Raw genomic sequence first — 16759 nt, 5'->3', positions numbered from 1 at the left:
AGATGATCAGAAACAAACTGCGGCGCTAGAGGCGGTTAGCGCCATACTAGTGCCAGTGTTTGCTACTGCCCCATGATCAGAGTCCCCGAGCGCGTGAAACAACGCGCTTGAGGCTCTGAACGCAACTAGCATGCAAGTGCATGCAAAACAGGGCTAAACATATTCATCCCGAATGATCAGCGACCATTGCGCCAAAGACTGGGTTGCTGGCTGCGGCAAACCCTACACCGGCTCCGAGCTGGCGTTAGGGTTTGCAGACCATTAGGGAGGAATGGTGAGCCCTGTCCATCATGCATTTGCATGCTAGCAGGCCCCCATTCCCCCAAACAAAACAAACCCGACGATCCCCCCCTCAAGGTTCAGGGAGGGCTAACTCCACTCAGCATTTCAAAAAAAAAAAAAAAAAGTCCCTGGTGGCCCAGTGGGCAACCAACCCCCCCCCCCCCCCCGAGCGACAGGTGGGTTGGAGGTCCGCTGGACCTCCAGTCTCCCCGACCCCCCCAACACAGTTCAGGGAGGGCTGGAGATCCAGTGGGTCTCCAGCCCTCCCTAACCCCCCAACATTGGCAAGGGTCCCTGGTGGTCCAGTGTGAATCTCCGCCCACCCACCCCTCCTCCCCCCCACCTTGGGTTGGAGGAGGGAGGTAGCCTGCCTTCCACCTCTTCCTTCGACGCCGCAAAATGGCAGCACCCAGCTCTGCCCAGTGTATCCTGGGATGCGATGGGCGGGGCTTCACACCATATAAGGGAGAATGGACCACCAGGGGCCCTTGCCCTTGTGTCGGGGGTGGGGGGTTGGGGGGACCTCCAGCCCCCGTCGCTCGGGGGGGGGGGGGTTGGTTGCACACTGGGCCACCAGGGACTTTTTTTTATGCTGAGAGGAGTTAGGGGGAGCTGGAGACCCACCAGATCTCCAGTCCTCCCTGAACCTGTGGAGGGATCGTCGGGGGGGGGGGGGGGGGGTACCGGAGGTCCGCTGGACCTCCAGCCCCCATTTTGCCATGCTCGGGGCAGGGGTAGTTGGGGTCTGGTGGTCCCATGGACCTCCAGCCCCTGTGTTTGACAGGTTTGGGCTTTTGACAGCCTAGACCTGTCAAACAAGTGCAGGAGGATTGTGCTGAGCGCATGCTCAGGCACAATTCTCCCACACTTCTACCCCATGATCAGAGAGAATTGCGTGCTTAAATTTGCATGCAATTATCTCTGATCATAGGTCTAATAATGCCCCACGCTGATCCAGCGCTATTTGGAACAGCGCGGGGCTTTTGATCATCTGTCTCTAAGGCTTCTTCCCCAGCGGTTCTGAGTACTGAAAAAAAAAAGAAAAAAAAGAAGAGAGGTGCCGCTAAAAGCAGCGTACTGCAACACTCACAGGCTCACAGTCACAGCCAGGCTCTGCTAGAACAGCAGCAGGAAGTGTCTCACAGGAGGAGGTTCCGGCAGACTAGAGCCTGACTATGAACCTGTGAGTGTTGCAGCACGCGGCTCTATACCAGCAGCTCTTTTTTTTTCACTGCTCAGAACAGCTGGGGAAGGAGCGAGTCAGACAGGTGGCCAGGTAAAATAAGAAGTGAGCAGGGGGTGGGGTGGCAGTGCTCAGGGACAGTGCTGGCTGCCACCTAAAATTGTTCAGCAGGGATCCCGCCAGCCATATTAAAGGAGAAGAAATTAGGCCCACCCGTGGCTATGCCCCTGCCTTCTTAATATTGTCTTTCTGTTGCTCGAGTCTACACACAAAATGAAGAATACCACATGCATCTGAAGTCAGAAGCTCCACCCTCCTCTTTGTGCCCACTGTGCCATCTTAACCAAGCTCAGTCTAGCCTTCCTCTTTCCTTTCATAACCCTTATGTAATATTAGGTAACACATTTCGACTGGACACTTTCAAACATATCTGTACGTCCATATATTCAAATACCTTGCCTTTATGACCCATATCAGGTTAATTTCCTTCAAGCTTTTCTACGCTCTAGTATATATCTTCTCTAGCTACCACTTCTAACATCTTGGTAAACCAGTTCATAAAAGCATTGTTTCCTCTATGTGTTAGTATCCAACTATTTGGCCAGTTATCCTTTAGTACTCAACTAGATTCCACTCACAGTTCTGCAATATGTCCACTGATATCCAACATTGCTCTACTAACTGAAACAGGGGTAGAGTGGTCTGGGTCCCCGGGCACTGAGAGTGGTCTGGCCCCTCCGCTTGGCCACTGCCCAACGCCCCCCTATCGCCGGAGTCGATGACCCCACCATCCCAGTTCTTTCCTACCCGCTGCGCTATAGGTTAAAAAATACACATAAAACAAAAAAATGGAAAATATGATACCAATTTATTGGATCAAATATATTTTCCAGTTAGTTTTCAGAGGGCAACACCTCTTTCCTAAGGTCAGGACAGTATACTGTTAAGGTATTCTGTTCTGATATGAGAAAGGAGGGTTGGGTCTCCAAACGTTAGTCAAAAATGTATTAAAATTAGTCCAATAAAGATATTGTCTTATTCCCATTTTCTTTATTAACATAGTTACCACACTACTTTATACTAAACTAAAAATAAAATTAATTTTTCCTACCTTTGTTGTCTGGCAGTTTACTTTTTCTAATTGTGTTGGTCCCATTCTCTTGTTTCTTCTTTCCTTGATCTCTTCCCCCCTTTCCATCCAGCATCTGCCCCCCTCTTCCTCCCCTTTCCATCCAGCGTCTGCCCCCTCTTCCCCCCCTTTCCATCCAGCGTCTGCCCACCTCTTCCTCCCCTTTCCATCCAGCGTCTGCCCCCTCTCTCTCCTCACTTCCATCCAGAGTCTTTCTTTTTCTCCCTCCTCCATTAAGCATCCGGCCCCTCTCTTTCCTCACTTCCATCCACTCAGGCCCCACTCTCCCCAGTTCCAACATCTGCATCCTCTCTCCCCCTTTCTACTACTACTACTACTATTTAGCATTTCTATAGCGCTACAAAGCATAAGCAGCGCTGCACAAACATAGAAGAAAGACAGTCCCTGCTCAAAGAGCTTACAATCTAGTAGACAAAAAATAAAGCAAACAAAAAAAAATAAAGCCAGTGTCTGTCCCTCCTCTCCCCATTTCCATCTGGCATATGTCCCTTTTCTCTCCCTCATTCAGTGTCTGTCCCTCCTCTCCCTTTCCATCTGATATCTGTCCCCTCTCTCCTTCTCATCCAGCATCTGTCCCATCTCTTCTTCTTTCCATCCAGCATCTGTTCCCCCTCCCCACTCCATCGTCTGTCCTTCTCCATCACCCAGTACCTGGGGTCCTCCTGATCCCTGCTCAATTTATATGTTCCTACTATCACCCCACCTAATCCCCATATCCCTACTCTTCCACCCTACTCTCACCTACAATCACACCCGCCCCCCAGAGTTGCAGTCTTTTTTTTCAGCCCCACCCAACATTCAAACCCTCTCCCCCCCCCCCCCCCCTTACTGGACATTCCCACTACCACTGGCACACCAGGACCAGGCTATCCTCACTCCCACCCAATACCCCCCTGCCGCGGCCCTGCTGCTGTTTCAGCAGTAGCGGCAAAAATAGGAAAAAAAAAAAAAAAAAAAAAAAAGATCGAAGGGTTGCACCGTTACCTTCCGACTCGCAGCTGACCAGCTCTGCCCCAGAACAGAAAATTTTTAGAGGAAGGCGGGACTGGACCGGCAGCCATGAACAGAAGGAACAGTGTGGCTCCGCGATCTTTATTTCTGTTTTTGCTGCCACTGCTTAACAGCAGCAGCAGTGGTGGCTGCGGCAGGAGGGTAGTGTGTGGGAATGGGGAGAATGGTGGGCCCTTGGGCACTGCCCTATTGCCCAGTCCGCCCCTGGACTGAAATGTGACAATTATATAAGTTTCTGTAGTAACAGTCATATAATGTAAAAAAAAAATTGATACCTTTCTCCTCTGCCCTTATGCACAACACAATTATATACCTTTTATAGTGCGATGAATCCAGTTTAGATAGATTCTCACTCTTGTGTATACTCCAGGTTTTTTAGGCCTTGCACAACCAACACCCCAGCTGATGATACCATAGAGAATGAATGGCTCTGTTTCATTACGACAAACTAAAGGACCACCAGAATCACCCTGAAACACAAATTATTGGCCTTCATAAGATATGGCAAACCAACATTAATGTGGAAGCAGACAGTATCTAATGCAATCTTTTCTTGTGTTCAGTTAATAGGCCCTCATTGACAAACCTTACACATTCTCTTTACTTTGCTCATTGTGCATTTCCAAAAACAAATTTGGAATGTAGGCCTTTAAGAATCAGACTTATGTTCAGTGGTGCGCTGGAGCCGGCTCGCAAGACCCAGTTGTTAAATTTTTAAAGTTCTTGCGAGCCGGTTGTTGTCACAGGTGAGCCGGCTCCCAGGGGCGGCGCAACCTGGTGGTAAGTGAGGTGAGCATGGCAGGAGGGCGCCACAAGTCATGCTTACCTCATCCTCCACCGCTCTGGGGGGGGGGGGGGGGTTAAATTGTTGATTTACCTCCATCGCAGCAGCCGCAGTGAAAGCCCGTCTCTAGCCTTCCCTTTGTTCCCGTCAGTGTCCCGCATTCTTCCGATGTCATTTCCTCTTTCTGCGAGGGCGGGGCACTGATAGGAAATGAAGGGAAGGCTAGAGATGGGCTTTCACTGCGGCTGCTGCGACGGAGGCAGGGGCAGGGGAGCGAAGAGAATCGCTGGATGGGTATTGATGGCTGGAGGGGGGGCAGGGGAGCAAAGAGAATCGCTGGATGGGTATGGATGGCTGGAGGGGGGGCAGGGGAGCGCAGAGAATCGCTGGGTGGGTATGGATGGCTGGAGGGGGGCAGGGGAGGGGAGCGCAGAGAATCGCTGGGTGGGTATGGATGGCTGGAGGGGGGCAGGGGAGAGGAGAGAATCACTGGGTGGGTATGGATGGCTGGAGGGGGGCAGGGGAGAGGAGAGACTCGCTGGGTGGGTGTGGATGCCTGGGGGGGGCAGGAGAAGAGAGAATCGCTGGGTGGGTATGGATGGCTGGAGGGGGGCAGGGGAGAGGAGAGAATTGCTGGGTGGGTATGGATGGCTGGAGGGGAGCAGGGGAGAGGAGAGTTACTGGACATGGATGGAGGAGAGGGAAGAGTGAGGAAGGAGATAAGATGAGGGAAAAGGAAGAGAGGAGAAAAACTGCACATGGATAAAGAAAATAGGCAGAAGCTGGATCCACTGGACAGTCAAGTCTGCGGAGGACCCAGCTTTTATTTATGGATGTAGCAGTGGCGTAGCCAGACCTGAGATTTTGGGTGGGCCCAGAGCTAATATGGGTGGGCTATATATATATATATATATATATATATATATATATAAATGGATAGATAAATAAATTTTAAACTAGGCACTGCAGAGACCATCCCCACCCAAAAACCCACTAAAATGAGAGAAAGACAACTTTTTTTAAAATTAAGCTAGCTTGGCACTATTAAAATTTATTGTTGGGGAATTTTTGGGTGGGGATGGGCTCCTCATTGCCCTAGGCACCGGCACTTCTACCCCCCCCCCCCCCCCCCCCCATCCAGAAGCCCAATAGCAGACCACAGCCATCATTTTGATTTCAAAAGAATAATCAAAATGCTGGCAGGTCATGGTGGTGGGCTTCGGGGTGGGCTCTTCACTGCAGGGCAAAAAAAGGTATATTTTAATCATTAAATAAATACATTTTTTTGCCCTAGGCAGTGAAGTGTTTACCCCACCCAGAAATTCCACAACAATAAATTTTAATAGTGCCCAGACCCCAGCTAGCCTTAATTAAAAAAAAAAATTACATGATGATTATAATGGAAAAAAAAAAGCATTTGCAATTTTATAACCTGCTGGCTGCTGCTGGGCTGCTGGCAGCAGGCAGCTGCTGCTTACCTTGGCACTGGTAGTAAAGTTATGGAGACAGACACTACTGCTGAAACTTCTGGAGTGATCGCTCGTGAACTTCCAGGTCCTCCGATGCCAATTCCCACGTCCAGGGCCAGGCTGAGGCTCGCCTCGCATAGTGCACGTGCGCACGTCCAGTCATTAGCGCCGCTGCTACTACCGCTACCGCCGTGTAGGATCCGGATGGAATCATGATGGGAAACTACGACGCGGCGCGCTGCCCTGCAGTGCATTCACGAAGGTAGGCGTCGGCGGGCTGATGTTCGGATCCTACCCTGAAGACCTAAGCGGATGCCTGGCTACCACGACGGGGCTGCTGCCGCTGCAGACTGCAGCAGTGTGTGTGTGCGCTTGGGTGGTGGTGGGCGGGCGGCGGGCCTGAGCGAAATCGGGCTGTAATGGATTCCTCCGTCGTCGTGCCATGCTGCTGCTCCTGCAACTGTGTGCGCTTCGGTGGGTGGGCCTGGGCCGAAATTGGCCCACCCAGGCCCACCCGTAGCTACGCCCCTGGGATGTAGGACAAGAAATTGAGCCTGCCATGAGTGGGAAAGCGCGGGGTACAAATGTAACAAAAAAAAAAATGAAGAAGAAAGGCGGAAAGTAAATAAATAAATGGAAAGGAAGCCCTGGAAACGGAGTTAAGAGGACAGATAGCAGCAGAATCGGATACTGGGCCAGCATGATCAGAAAAACAAAGTCACCAGACAACAAAGGCAGAAAAAAATAATTTTATTTTCATTATAGTGTTTGGAATATGTCCACTTTGAGAATCAGGTGCTCAAGATTAAAAGTTTATATTTATTTACTTATTTATGGCATTTTATCCCACATTAAACATGAATTAGATTGGAAGCTGGGATTTTTTTTCCTGGAGTAATGTATTGCCCCCCCCAGGCTCTCTCACTGGCTATAGCCAGGTCTGCAATTTGGGGGAGCGCAGAGGTGGACGGGGGGTGCGGAGGTGGACCTGGGAGAGAGCCTGTTAAACATTTACCAGCACACCACTGCTTATGTTGGGTACTGTTCACGTCAATCTGGCACTCTATCCCATATGATTTGTGATTGTCCTGTTGTTCAGGACTGAAGTTTGGAAACTCATCTATAACATTATGAATTTGAAGCAAGAATTCTCCCTTGATGTAATGATCTAAACTCAAGTGTACAGTGCTGCGTACGTCTTGTAGCGCTATAGAAATAAGTAGTAGTAATAGTAGTAGTAATTGCAATTCAAAGAAAACACTATGGCTCAAAAAACTGCTTACTAATGGCTTTAATGATTCAAATGCTATGACACAATTGGAAACATGCTGCACATTGTATGTTGGTAGAATATGATTAACACAACATACAAAATGTGAGATAAAGGCAGCTGAAAATATAGCACTGTTTCTTTGATGTGGAAACCTGTATATATTTATCTTTTGAATGTGGCATTCTGCTGACATTCAGGACTATTTCAGTGCATGTTGTTATTGGCATAATCAACTGGCAGTTCAATAGACTCCCCCCCCCCCCAGGTATGTTCAGTTTTTCTTATTAGATTTATGTCTTCATATTTTAAGTTTTTCATATACAATACATAACGTATGAACTAAACAAAGTTGAAGGAAAATTTTACATGGACCCCTTTGCCAAAAGAATTAAACCATAGATACAAAAAGGGAAATCAGTTTGAATAATTGTGTTGCATAAACATGAAATAGCTTGTATGCAAGTATGTACACCTGCTTAGATATGGACCTATTTCAGGTTCCAATCTAATTCATGTTTAAAGTGGGATAAAATGCCATAAATAAATAAATAAATAAATATAAACTTTTAATGTTGAGCACCTGATTCTCAAAGTGGACATATTCCAAACACTATAATGAAAATAAAATGATTTTTCTACCTTTGTTGTCTGGTGACTTTGTTTTTCTGTTCATGCTGGCCCATATATATTCCACGTATTAAAAAAGGAGGACGGAAGATCAAACAACAGCCGGCGTGGTTAAATAGTGAGGTGAAGGAAGCTATTAGAGCTAAAAGAAAATCCTTCAGAAAATGGAAGAAGGAATCGACTGAAAATGATAAACGGCATAAGGAATGTCAAGTCAAATGTAAAGCGCTGATAAGGAAAGCTAAGAGGGACTTGGAAAAAAAGATTGCGTTGGAGGCAAACACACATGGTAAAATTTTTTTTAGGTATATTAAAAGCAGGAAGCCGGGAAAAGAATCAGTTGGACCGCTAGATGACCGAGGAGTAAAAGGGGTGATTAGGGAAGACAAAGCCGTAGCGGAGAGATTAAATGAATTCTTTGCTTTGGTCTTCACAGAGGAAGATTTGGGTGGGATACCGGTGCCGGAAATGGTATTGGAAGCTGATGAGTCAGAGAAACGTAGGGCCAGATGCACTAAACTTAACGAGCCACTAACAAGCAAGTAGTAAACCCTGGCATGCACTAAAAGCTTCTCCGAGCCATTTTCCGACGACGGTAGCAGCTAACGAAAACGGAATGCAGATGAGCAAATTGTGTAGAAACTCTATTGTAATGAGATGCACTACAGTTTCCCGATTGACTTAACGCTGGAAAATCTAACGAGAGGTCTGTACCTCTCCTTGGGGCTGCGCGGGATTGAAAAACTTCTATAAAAGTAACCAAAAATAAATCGGGAAAAAAAAAGGCAAGTGCTCATCAGGGACGTCCTTTTTGGACGGTCCTTTCCAGGTGAATCAACGCTGGAAATGGCTCTATCCAACCCGAGAGCACAGCACAGCTCTGATCATAAGCACCTTTCTTTGACCCGGCATCATAGGCTGAAAGTAGCACCCCCGTACACGCTCTGAGACAAGGGGGGTGCTGAACCGCTGACCACACGCCAAGACCGAATCGGAGCGGTGGAATAGAGGAACACAGTGCGCTGGGAGACTGCCTCGAAGTGCAGCCCGACAGTGACCCCGTGAAGGACCTGTACCCATGGCTGACCACTGCGAGTCTGCGTCAACAGTAGCGGCTGACGAGTGAGAGGCCCGCACCCACCCTGCACGAAGCTGGTTCCCTTGGGTCTGCCTGCATGATGCTTCCTCTCACCCATACAGTGGTTATCTCGTTGCGATCCCTGCCTCTGACCAGTGCAACAACTCAAACAAATAGCACTCCGCTTCAAAAAAGACGTCCTTTTTGGCCATCATTTCCCCCCCCCCCCCCCCCCCCCCCGCAATAATCCTTTTTGGACGTGCTTCACTCAGCTGAGAGACCCGGAAGTCTCTGAGCCAATCACAGCATGTTTAGCTCAGCTAAGTGCATTGTGATTGGTTCAGAGACTTCCAGATCTCTCAGCTGGGTGAAGCACGTCCAAAAAGGACGTTTTTATTATTGCGGAGGGGAATGAGGGCCAAAAAGGACGTCTTTAGGGATGGGCATCCTCAACTGCCCTGCATCGAGGTGGAGTGTGGCGTGAACGAGGTGCTGCTCTACATCCACAAGTTGTGCCACGGCGGCCAAAGTAAGCGCAGCATCCGGCACAAAGGTGAGCAACAGCCAGGAGGGAGAGCAGCATATGGCCTCTCATCCAATCACAGCGCATTTAGCCGACACCAGTGACAGCTAAATGCACTGTGATTGGCTGAGAGAGACTTGGAGGAGGGAGCTGTGCCTTCTTCTTGGATCCCGACTGGATCACACATGGAGGGAGGGAGGGAGCGAGCCAGGACACCAGGGGCAGGAGGAAGGGAGGGATCAGGTGAGAGAAAGAGACCCTCACAGACAGGGCCAGGAGTGGCACGAAACCATAGACAGTGCTGGGGGGGGGGGGGGGCAGCTAAGCTCTTGCACAATGGGATCGGACGTGCTGCTAACTTTTTTTTTTTGAGTGAAGGATTGGCATGCGCAGAGCAGCCAACATAATGCTTGGATGCTCTGCGCACGCTCGGCCGGCCGACTGTTTAACGATGGAATAGAAAATGCAAGTGAGCTACAACAAGCAGCTCATTTGCATTCCTATTCCTTGATGCATGCCCGTTCCTTACAGATTTGCTAAGGGAATTGGTAAGGGAAGGGCTCTAACGATTGTTTAGTGCATCTAGCCCTTAATGAATTCTCTGTAAACCTGGATGTAATGGGGCAGTTTTACAAACTGAAGAGTAGAAAATCTCCTGGACCGGATGGTATTCATCCCAGAGTACTGACAGAACTGAAAAATGAGCTTACGGAGCTATTGTTAGAAGTATGTAATTTATCCTTAAAATCAAGCGTGGTACCGGAAGATTTGAGGGTGGCCAATGTAACGCCGATTTTTAAAAAAGGTTCCAGAGGAGATCCGGGAAATTATAGACCGGTGAGTCTGAAGTCGGTGCCAGGCAAAATGGTAGAGACTTATTGTTAAGAACAAAATGACAGAGCATATTCAAAAGCATGGATTAATGAGACAAACCCAAAGTGGATTTAGTGAAGGGAAATCTTGCCTCACCAATCTACTACATCCGTAAAATCCGCCCCTTTCTTTCCGAGCACTCTACCAAAACCCTCATCCACACCCTTGTCACCTCTCGTTTAGACTACTGCAATCTGCTTCTTGCTGGCCTCCCACTTAGTCACCTCTCCCCCCTCCAGTCGGTTCAAAACTCTGCTGCCCGTCTCGTCTTCCGCCAGGGTCGCTTTACTCATACTACCCCTCTCCTCAAGACCCTTCACTGGCTCCCTATCCGTTTTCGCATCCTGTTCAAACTTCTTCTACTAACCTATAAATGTACTCACTCTGCTGCTCCCCAGTATCTCTCCACACTCGTCCTTCCCTACACCCCTTCCCGTGCACTCCGCTCCATGGATAAATCCTTATCTGTTCCCGTCTCCACTACTGCCAACTCCAGACTTCGCGCCTTCTGTCTCGCTGCACCCTACGCCTGGAATAAACTTCCTGAGCCCCTACGTCTTGCCCCATCCTTGGCCACTGTTAAATCTAGACTGAAAGCCCACCTCTTTAACATTGCTTTTGACTCGTAACCACTCGCCTCCACCTACCCCTTTCTCTTCCTTCCTGGTCACATTAATTGATTTGATTTGCTTACTTTATTTATTTATTTTTTTGTCTATTAGATTGTAAGCTCTTTGAGCAGGGACTGTCTTTCTTCTATGTTTGTGCAGCGCTGCGTACGCCTTGTAGCGCTATAGAAATGCTAAATAGTAGTAGTAACATGTGGATAAAGGTGAGCTGGTTGATATTGTGTATCCGGATTTTCAGAAGGTGTTTGACAAAGTACCTCATGAAAGACTCGAGGAAATTGGAGAGTCATGGGATAGGAGGTAGGGTTCTATTGTGGATTAAAACCTGGTTAAAAGATAGAAAACAGAGAGTAGGGTTAAATGGTCAGTATTCTCAGTGTAGAAGGGTAGTTAGTGGGGTTCCCCAGGGGTCTGTGCTGGGACCGCTGCTTTTTAACATATTTATAAATGACCTAGAGATGGGAGTAACTAGTGAGGTAATTAAATTTGCTAATGACACAAAGTTATTCAAAGTCGTTAAATCGCGGGAGGATTGTGAAAAATTACAAGCGGACCTTACGAGACTGGGAGACTGCGCGTCTAAATGGCAGATTACATTTAATGTGAGCAAGTGCAAAGTGATGCATGTGGAAAAGAGGAACCCTAACTATAGCTACGTCATGCAAGGTTCCACGTTAGGAGTCACGGACCAAAGAAAGGGATCTAGGTGTCGTCGTTGATGATACGTTGAAACCTTCTGCTCAGTGTGCTGCTGCGGCTAAGAAAGCAAATAGAATGTTTGGTATTATTAGGAAAGGAATAGAAAACAAAAATGAGGACGTTATAATGCCTTTGTATCGCTCCATGGTGCGACCGCACCTCAAATACTGTGTTCAATTCTGGTCGCCGCATCTCAAAAAAGATATACTGGAATTAGAAAAGGTGCAGAGAAGGGCGACGAAAATGATAAAGGGGATGGGACGACTTCCCTATGAGGAAAGGCTAAAGTGGCTAGGGCTCTTCAGCTTGGAGAAAAGGCGGCTGAGGGAAGATATGATAGAGATCTATAAAAAAACGAGTGGAGTGGAACAGGTAGACATGAATCACTTGTTTACTCTTTCCAAAAATACCAGGACCAGTGGCGTAGCCAGGGAAGCGGCTGCTCCCCCAAACGGAGTTCTGCCAGCTCCGGCGCCTATTTTTTTCTCAATGTGTTGCATTGAAAATGTGCGACAGCACCGGCGGAAGTCCGCTCTCGTGCCACTCTCGCTCCCCCCGCGCCATCAACCTGGCTCCGCTTCTGAGCAGGACTAGGGGGCATTTAATGAAGCTACAAAGTAGTAAATTTAAAACAAATTGGAGAAAATATTTCTTCACTCAACAAGTGATTAAACACTGGAATTCGTTGCCAGAGAATGTGGTAAAAGCCGTTAGCTTAGTGGAGTTTCAAAAAGGTTTGGCTAGCTTCCTAAAAGAAAAGTCCATATGCCATTATTAAGATAGACTTGGGGAAAATCCACTGCTTATTTCTAGGATAAGCAGCATAAAATGTATTGTACTATTTTGGGATCTTGCCAGGTACTTGTAACCTGGATTGGCCACTGTTGGTAACAGGATGCTGGGCTTGATGGACCTTCCTTCTGTCCCAGTATGGCAACACTTATGTCTTATGTTTTATGAAATTAAAGAGCACTTTTCCAAAACTCACTCAGTCCATCAGTACCAGTTTTGAGAAATAGGTATTGGCTTTTGGACAGTGAGTTTTCCCAACACAAAGTCATTAAAATACCATGGACTTAGTGAGTTTTGGCACAGGAATAAACTACAGTAAATGAATCTTGCCTTGGTGAATGTAATAAATCACTTAACTCAAAACTGAAAATGAGTTTTGAAAACATGCCCTTCAGTTACTTGCTTAATGGTAATGTCCCATTTATATTATAAACCGGTATATAAAAAGCCTGTTCTTTGCTCCCTAAGACCTCCACATGAAATTCTTTTTATAAGGAAACATTAGCTATTTGTAAATACACCCATTTTCAAGTCTCTAATTCAGGCTACAACTGACCTGACAGGAATCTTTGCCTCCAGAAGAAGGAAATCCAGCACAAAGCATCCCCTCTGTGATACCACCTGGACGGCTGGCATAATACGAAACTTCACAGATCTCATTGTCCAGTATAGGTACCCGAAGCTGCTGCAAACGACTAGATAACATCCCATCTAGCAAAACAATTTATGCAAGGGCATATAAAGGGTGAAATATGACAGCATTACTTAGTCATGTTACAAATATGTAATACATTTTTTAATATAAAGAATGACTTCTTCAGCAGGTTGAAATGTTCTAAAGTATAATCCTCTCATTGCCATACAAATTCCCAATTTCTCAGTATGAAAGTATTTTAAGTTGAGCGTCATTATATATCTATTTATCTTTATATATCTATATGTCTATATATATAATTTATTTATTTTACTAAGTTATAATTAGAACTGGGAGTATTCATGACATCATTGATTTTGCATGCAATACTAGCCCCAGAGTTTCTCCCTTATTAATTTTGAAGCCTAATTGAGCAGAAGGAAACAGCTGAGCAATGATCACCTAACTTGTCTATTTCTGAGTCTGATAGCTGCTCTGTGGCATAGTTCTACAAGGGATATATGAATTAGCGGAGACAAAATGGTTTACATATGACTTGATAAGGGACCTATTTATCAAAGGCCATTAAGACAGAAGCCGTAAAGTTAATATGCATGCTAAACGGTACTGAAAGTTATATCCAAACCTGCTGCCCCAATCATTTAGTTGTGAATTCATAAATAGTTAACTATAGCATCAACATTTACATTATTTTGATGTGTCTTTTACCTGCAGTAATGGTTAATAGAAAATAATGCAAAATACCTCATCACAAAATTTTCACTTAATACCAATTTAACTAGAACACATTTTAGTAAATAAACCCCATAGTGAAAATGATCTAATATGTAAGACTACCTCAATATAGAAACCTTTTTGCCAAAATGTTTATAAATATTTGTGCTGTGGGCCCAAGTTCATTATTAATCTATATTACCACTATATTTATGAACACTTTGGGTCCTATAAAGTGCAGTAAGAGTTTGCAATTACTGTGCATTAATTGTCAAAATTAAATGTGCAGTAACAGCAAAACCTCTATTAACAGCTGGAGCTTGTCCTATTTCTAGCAGTTTCCCCATTTGGTTAATGCAGAGGAAACTTGTCATTATCACATAATTGCACTGCAAATAGGTCTAACTGCACTGCATTATGTGAGCTGCATTGACAGCACTTATTTGCCATATTAACAAGGAGGTAGTTATGATCATGGAGCCAACTTTTGAAAATGATTTGGAGTGCTGAACTCATGAACAACACAAAATTTCCCCTTACCAGCTGGCTGTGAAGGACCATCTTGTACTTAACAGCAAGGCATTTGGATATGGGGAAAGCGGTCAAATCAGCAGCAGCTAGGGTTCTGCCAGTCTTTCCTCCCCCTCATCCCCTGCAGTCAGAACACATCATACTCTCTTCCTTTAAGTCATCCACACCACACTCCCCTCCCCTCCCCACCCACCAGTCCTCACTAGTCTCTTCTTAGCCCATCTACACTACACACTGTCATTCCTTAACTTACCCTTAATTTCTTCTCCCTTTCCTTACACCTTTCTACACTTTCTGAAGTTTTCTTCTGCACGGGCATAATTCATTTTTTTAAGATTTGGGGGGCAGAGAGTTTAATAGCTCTGTCTGTTCCCCTCTGTTCCTCAGAAAGCTCCAGTTGCCTTTCCATGCAGGTTTGCCTCACCCACCCTCCTTCATGCTTTCCACTCTCCTCTGCAGATGAGGCTTCCTTTCATTTGCAGACTTAATTCATCTCTCAGTTTGTAACTCCCCATCTCTCACAAGCTTATTTCACTGCTCTACTCTCCCTGGTTCCAGGCACAGTTCCTGTTTTCCGGGGTTGGTCTTACTTCTCCCTCACCTGTACTGTACCACTTCTCCTGGTACTCAGATTCCAAGCCAGTGGCAAACCCCTGCTTGCAAAGTCGAGATCTCTGCCACATGCCCATTTGAGCCCTGGAAGCCCAGCAAGCATCACAACTTGAAACCTCTGATTATATACAGAGTTTAGTAAAGCTCAGCAGCCACCTCCCATGTCTCGACTTGGCTCCCAGAGCTTGATATTTGTTCTTTGGATACTGGAATAGTATACAGACAGGTAAAAACACTAACTTTCTATGAGTGCATGCTCCCATGCCCTGGTTGCTGGTACATGTTCTAAGAGAGCACGCATTCAGCAATTAAGCAGGGGAAATGCCAGGAAGCCGAACCAAGAAACAACTTGCGAGTAATATGCTCACCCCAGAAATTTAGCCAATGGTCTTGTCACCTCTTCCTCCTGCTACTGCTGTGCTACTATAGGCTCACTTAGCCCAGTGCCCCCACTAGGCCCACCATTTCTACCTCCTGTGGGATGGAAAGGGGGGGGGGGGGGAGAGGGCTCATGAAGAATGAGAACAGTGCCACTCTCCATCAGTTAATCCTTCATCAAAATCCATGAATATCAGAGCTGCCAAGAGAAAGTAATTTTTGAAAGGGAGATTTTTAGTTTATGGTATTGGTTGCTAACAAAACCTTCTCCCTTTTCCCTATCCTCCCAAAAATACCCAATTTAACCCAGAGACAAGAAGGCTGGAAAAAAAGAGCAGTGCCACCCCACAGCTGACCCAGCCCTGTTAGCAATACTGTCCCTCACCCAGTGATATTTGGGGCTTACTTCGTTTGGGGGGAATAACTGATAATTTTCAAATTTTTAAACCTATGGCTCAAATCTAGGGTTACCATATTTTGTCCTCCCACCACACCCTACCCAACCCCTTTCACACCCCCCTCCGCCCGTCACACCCTCGCTCCGCCCCCTGCCACATTTTCCCCTCCCCCATCACCCCCCTCCCCTTACCTTACTACTGCCCTGGTGGTCTAGTGACCTCTTTGGGGCAGGAAAGAGCCCCCTCTTTCCTGCCCAGAGTGCTGCCCTGTATGCATCCTCCTTGTTGCTGATCCTCGGTGCCGAGTCAAAATGGCCACCGAGAGTTGAAGTCTCGCGAGGTCACTTCAACTCTTAGCGGCCATTTTGAATCGGCTCCGAAGATCAGCAACAGGAAGGATGCATGCAGGGCAGCGCTCCGGGCAAGAAAGAGGGGGCTCTTTCCTGTCTCAAAGGCTATCAATAGAAATCAAACAAAATAAAACATGGAAAAGAAAATAAGATGATACCTTTTTTATTGGACATAACTTAATACATTTCTTGATTAGCTTTCGAAGGTTGCCCTTCTTCCTCAGATCGGAAATAAGCAAATGTGCTAGCTGACAGTGTATATAAGTGAAAACATTCAAGCATTACTATGACAGTCTGACAGGGTGGGAGGAGGGGGGTGGGTAGGAAGTATGCATGGGGACATCAAAGCATATCATTGATATTCTAACAGGATGGGTGTGGATAGGTGAAGGGAGGGTGATCAACAGAGACATACAGCTTTATGGTTTATAATGGGCTAGGAACCCCAGATCCTTGTTAAGTCCTTTCTGTTGGGTGTTAAAATATTCAATCATTCTGACTTCAAAGGTCTTACGTTCTTGTATGGTTTTAAAGTTACATTTCAGGATTCTCACTGTGAAGTCACTGGTACAGTGTCCTGGTCTGTAAAATGTTGACCAACAGGCGTGGGAACCCTGCTGGCACCAGTATTGTTCATATGATGTCTATGTGGTATATATCATTCAGTGTAAAAAATGTAACGAAGGATGCTATATTGGAGAAACAGGCCAGATGCTTAAGACAAGATTCAATTTACATAGACATCAGA

The 16759-nt window shown here is 46.4% G+C and overlaps 1 protein-coding gene across 1 annotated transcript in view; it reads right to left on the bottom strand.

Moving 5' to 3' along the window:
- Nucleotides 1-14956, bottom strand: part of LOC115477057 (ovochymase-1-like) — a 304756-nt gene extending 289800 nt beyond the window's left edge. Inside the window, exons 1-3 of the mRNA XM_030213672.1 lie at nucleotides 14875-14956; nucleotides 12930-13084; nucleotides 3940-4096 (exon numbers count right to left, since the gene is read on the bottom strand). Of these exons, the coding sequence (XP_030069532.1) occupies nucleotides 3940-4096; nucleotides 12930-13084; nucleotides 14875-14956 (394 nt within the window). The remainder of the gene's footprint in view (nucleotides 1-3939; nucleotides 4097-12929; nucleotides 13085-14874) is intronic.
- Nucleotides 14957-16759: the final 1803 nt, after the last annotated feature.

Source organism: Microcaecilia unicolor, chromosome 9 (assembly GCF_901765095.1).
Source record: "Microcaecilia unicolor chromosome 9, aMicUni1.1, whole genome shotgun sequence".
Classification (NCBI taxonomy): domain Eukaryota; kingdom Metazoa; phylum Chordata; class Amphibia; order Gymnophiona; family Siphonopidae; genus Microcaecilia; species Microcaecilia unicolor.
The sequence above is the reverse complement of the archived record's forward strand: the minus strand, read 5'-3'. Positions and strand labels throughout refer to the sequence as shown.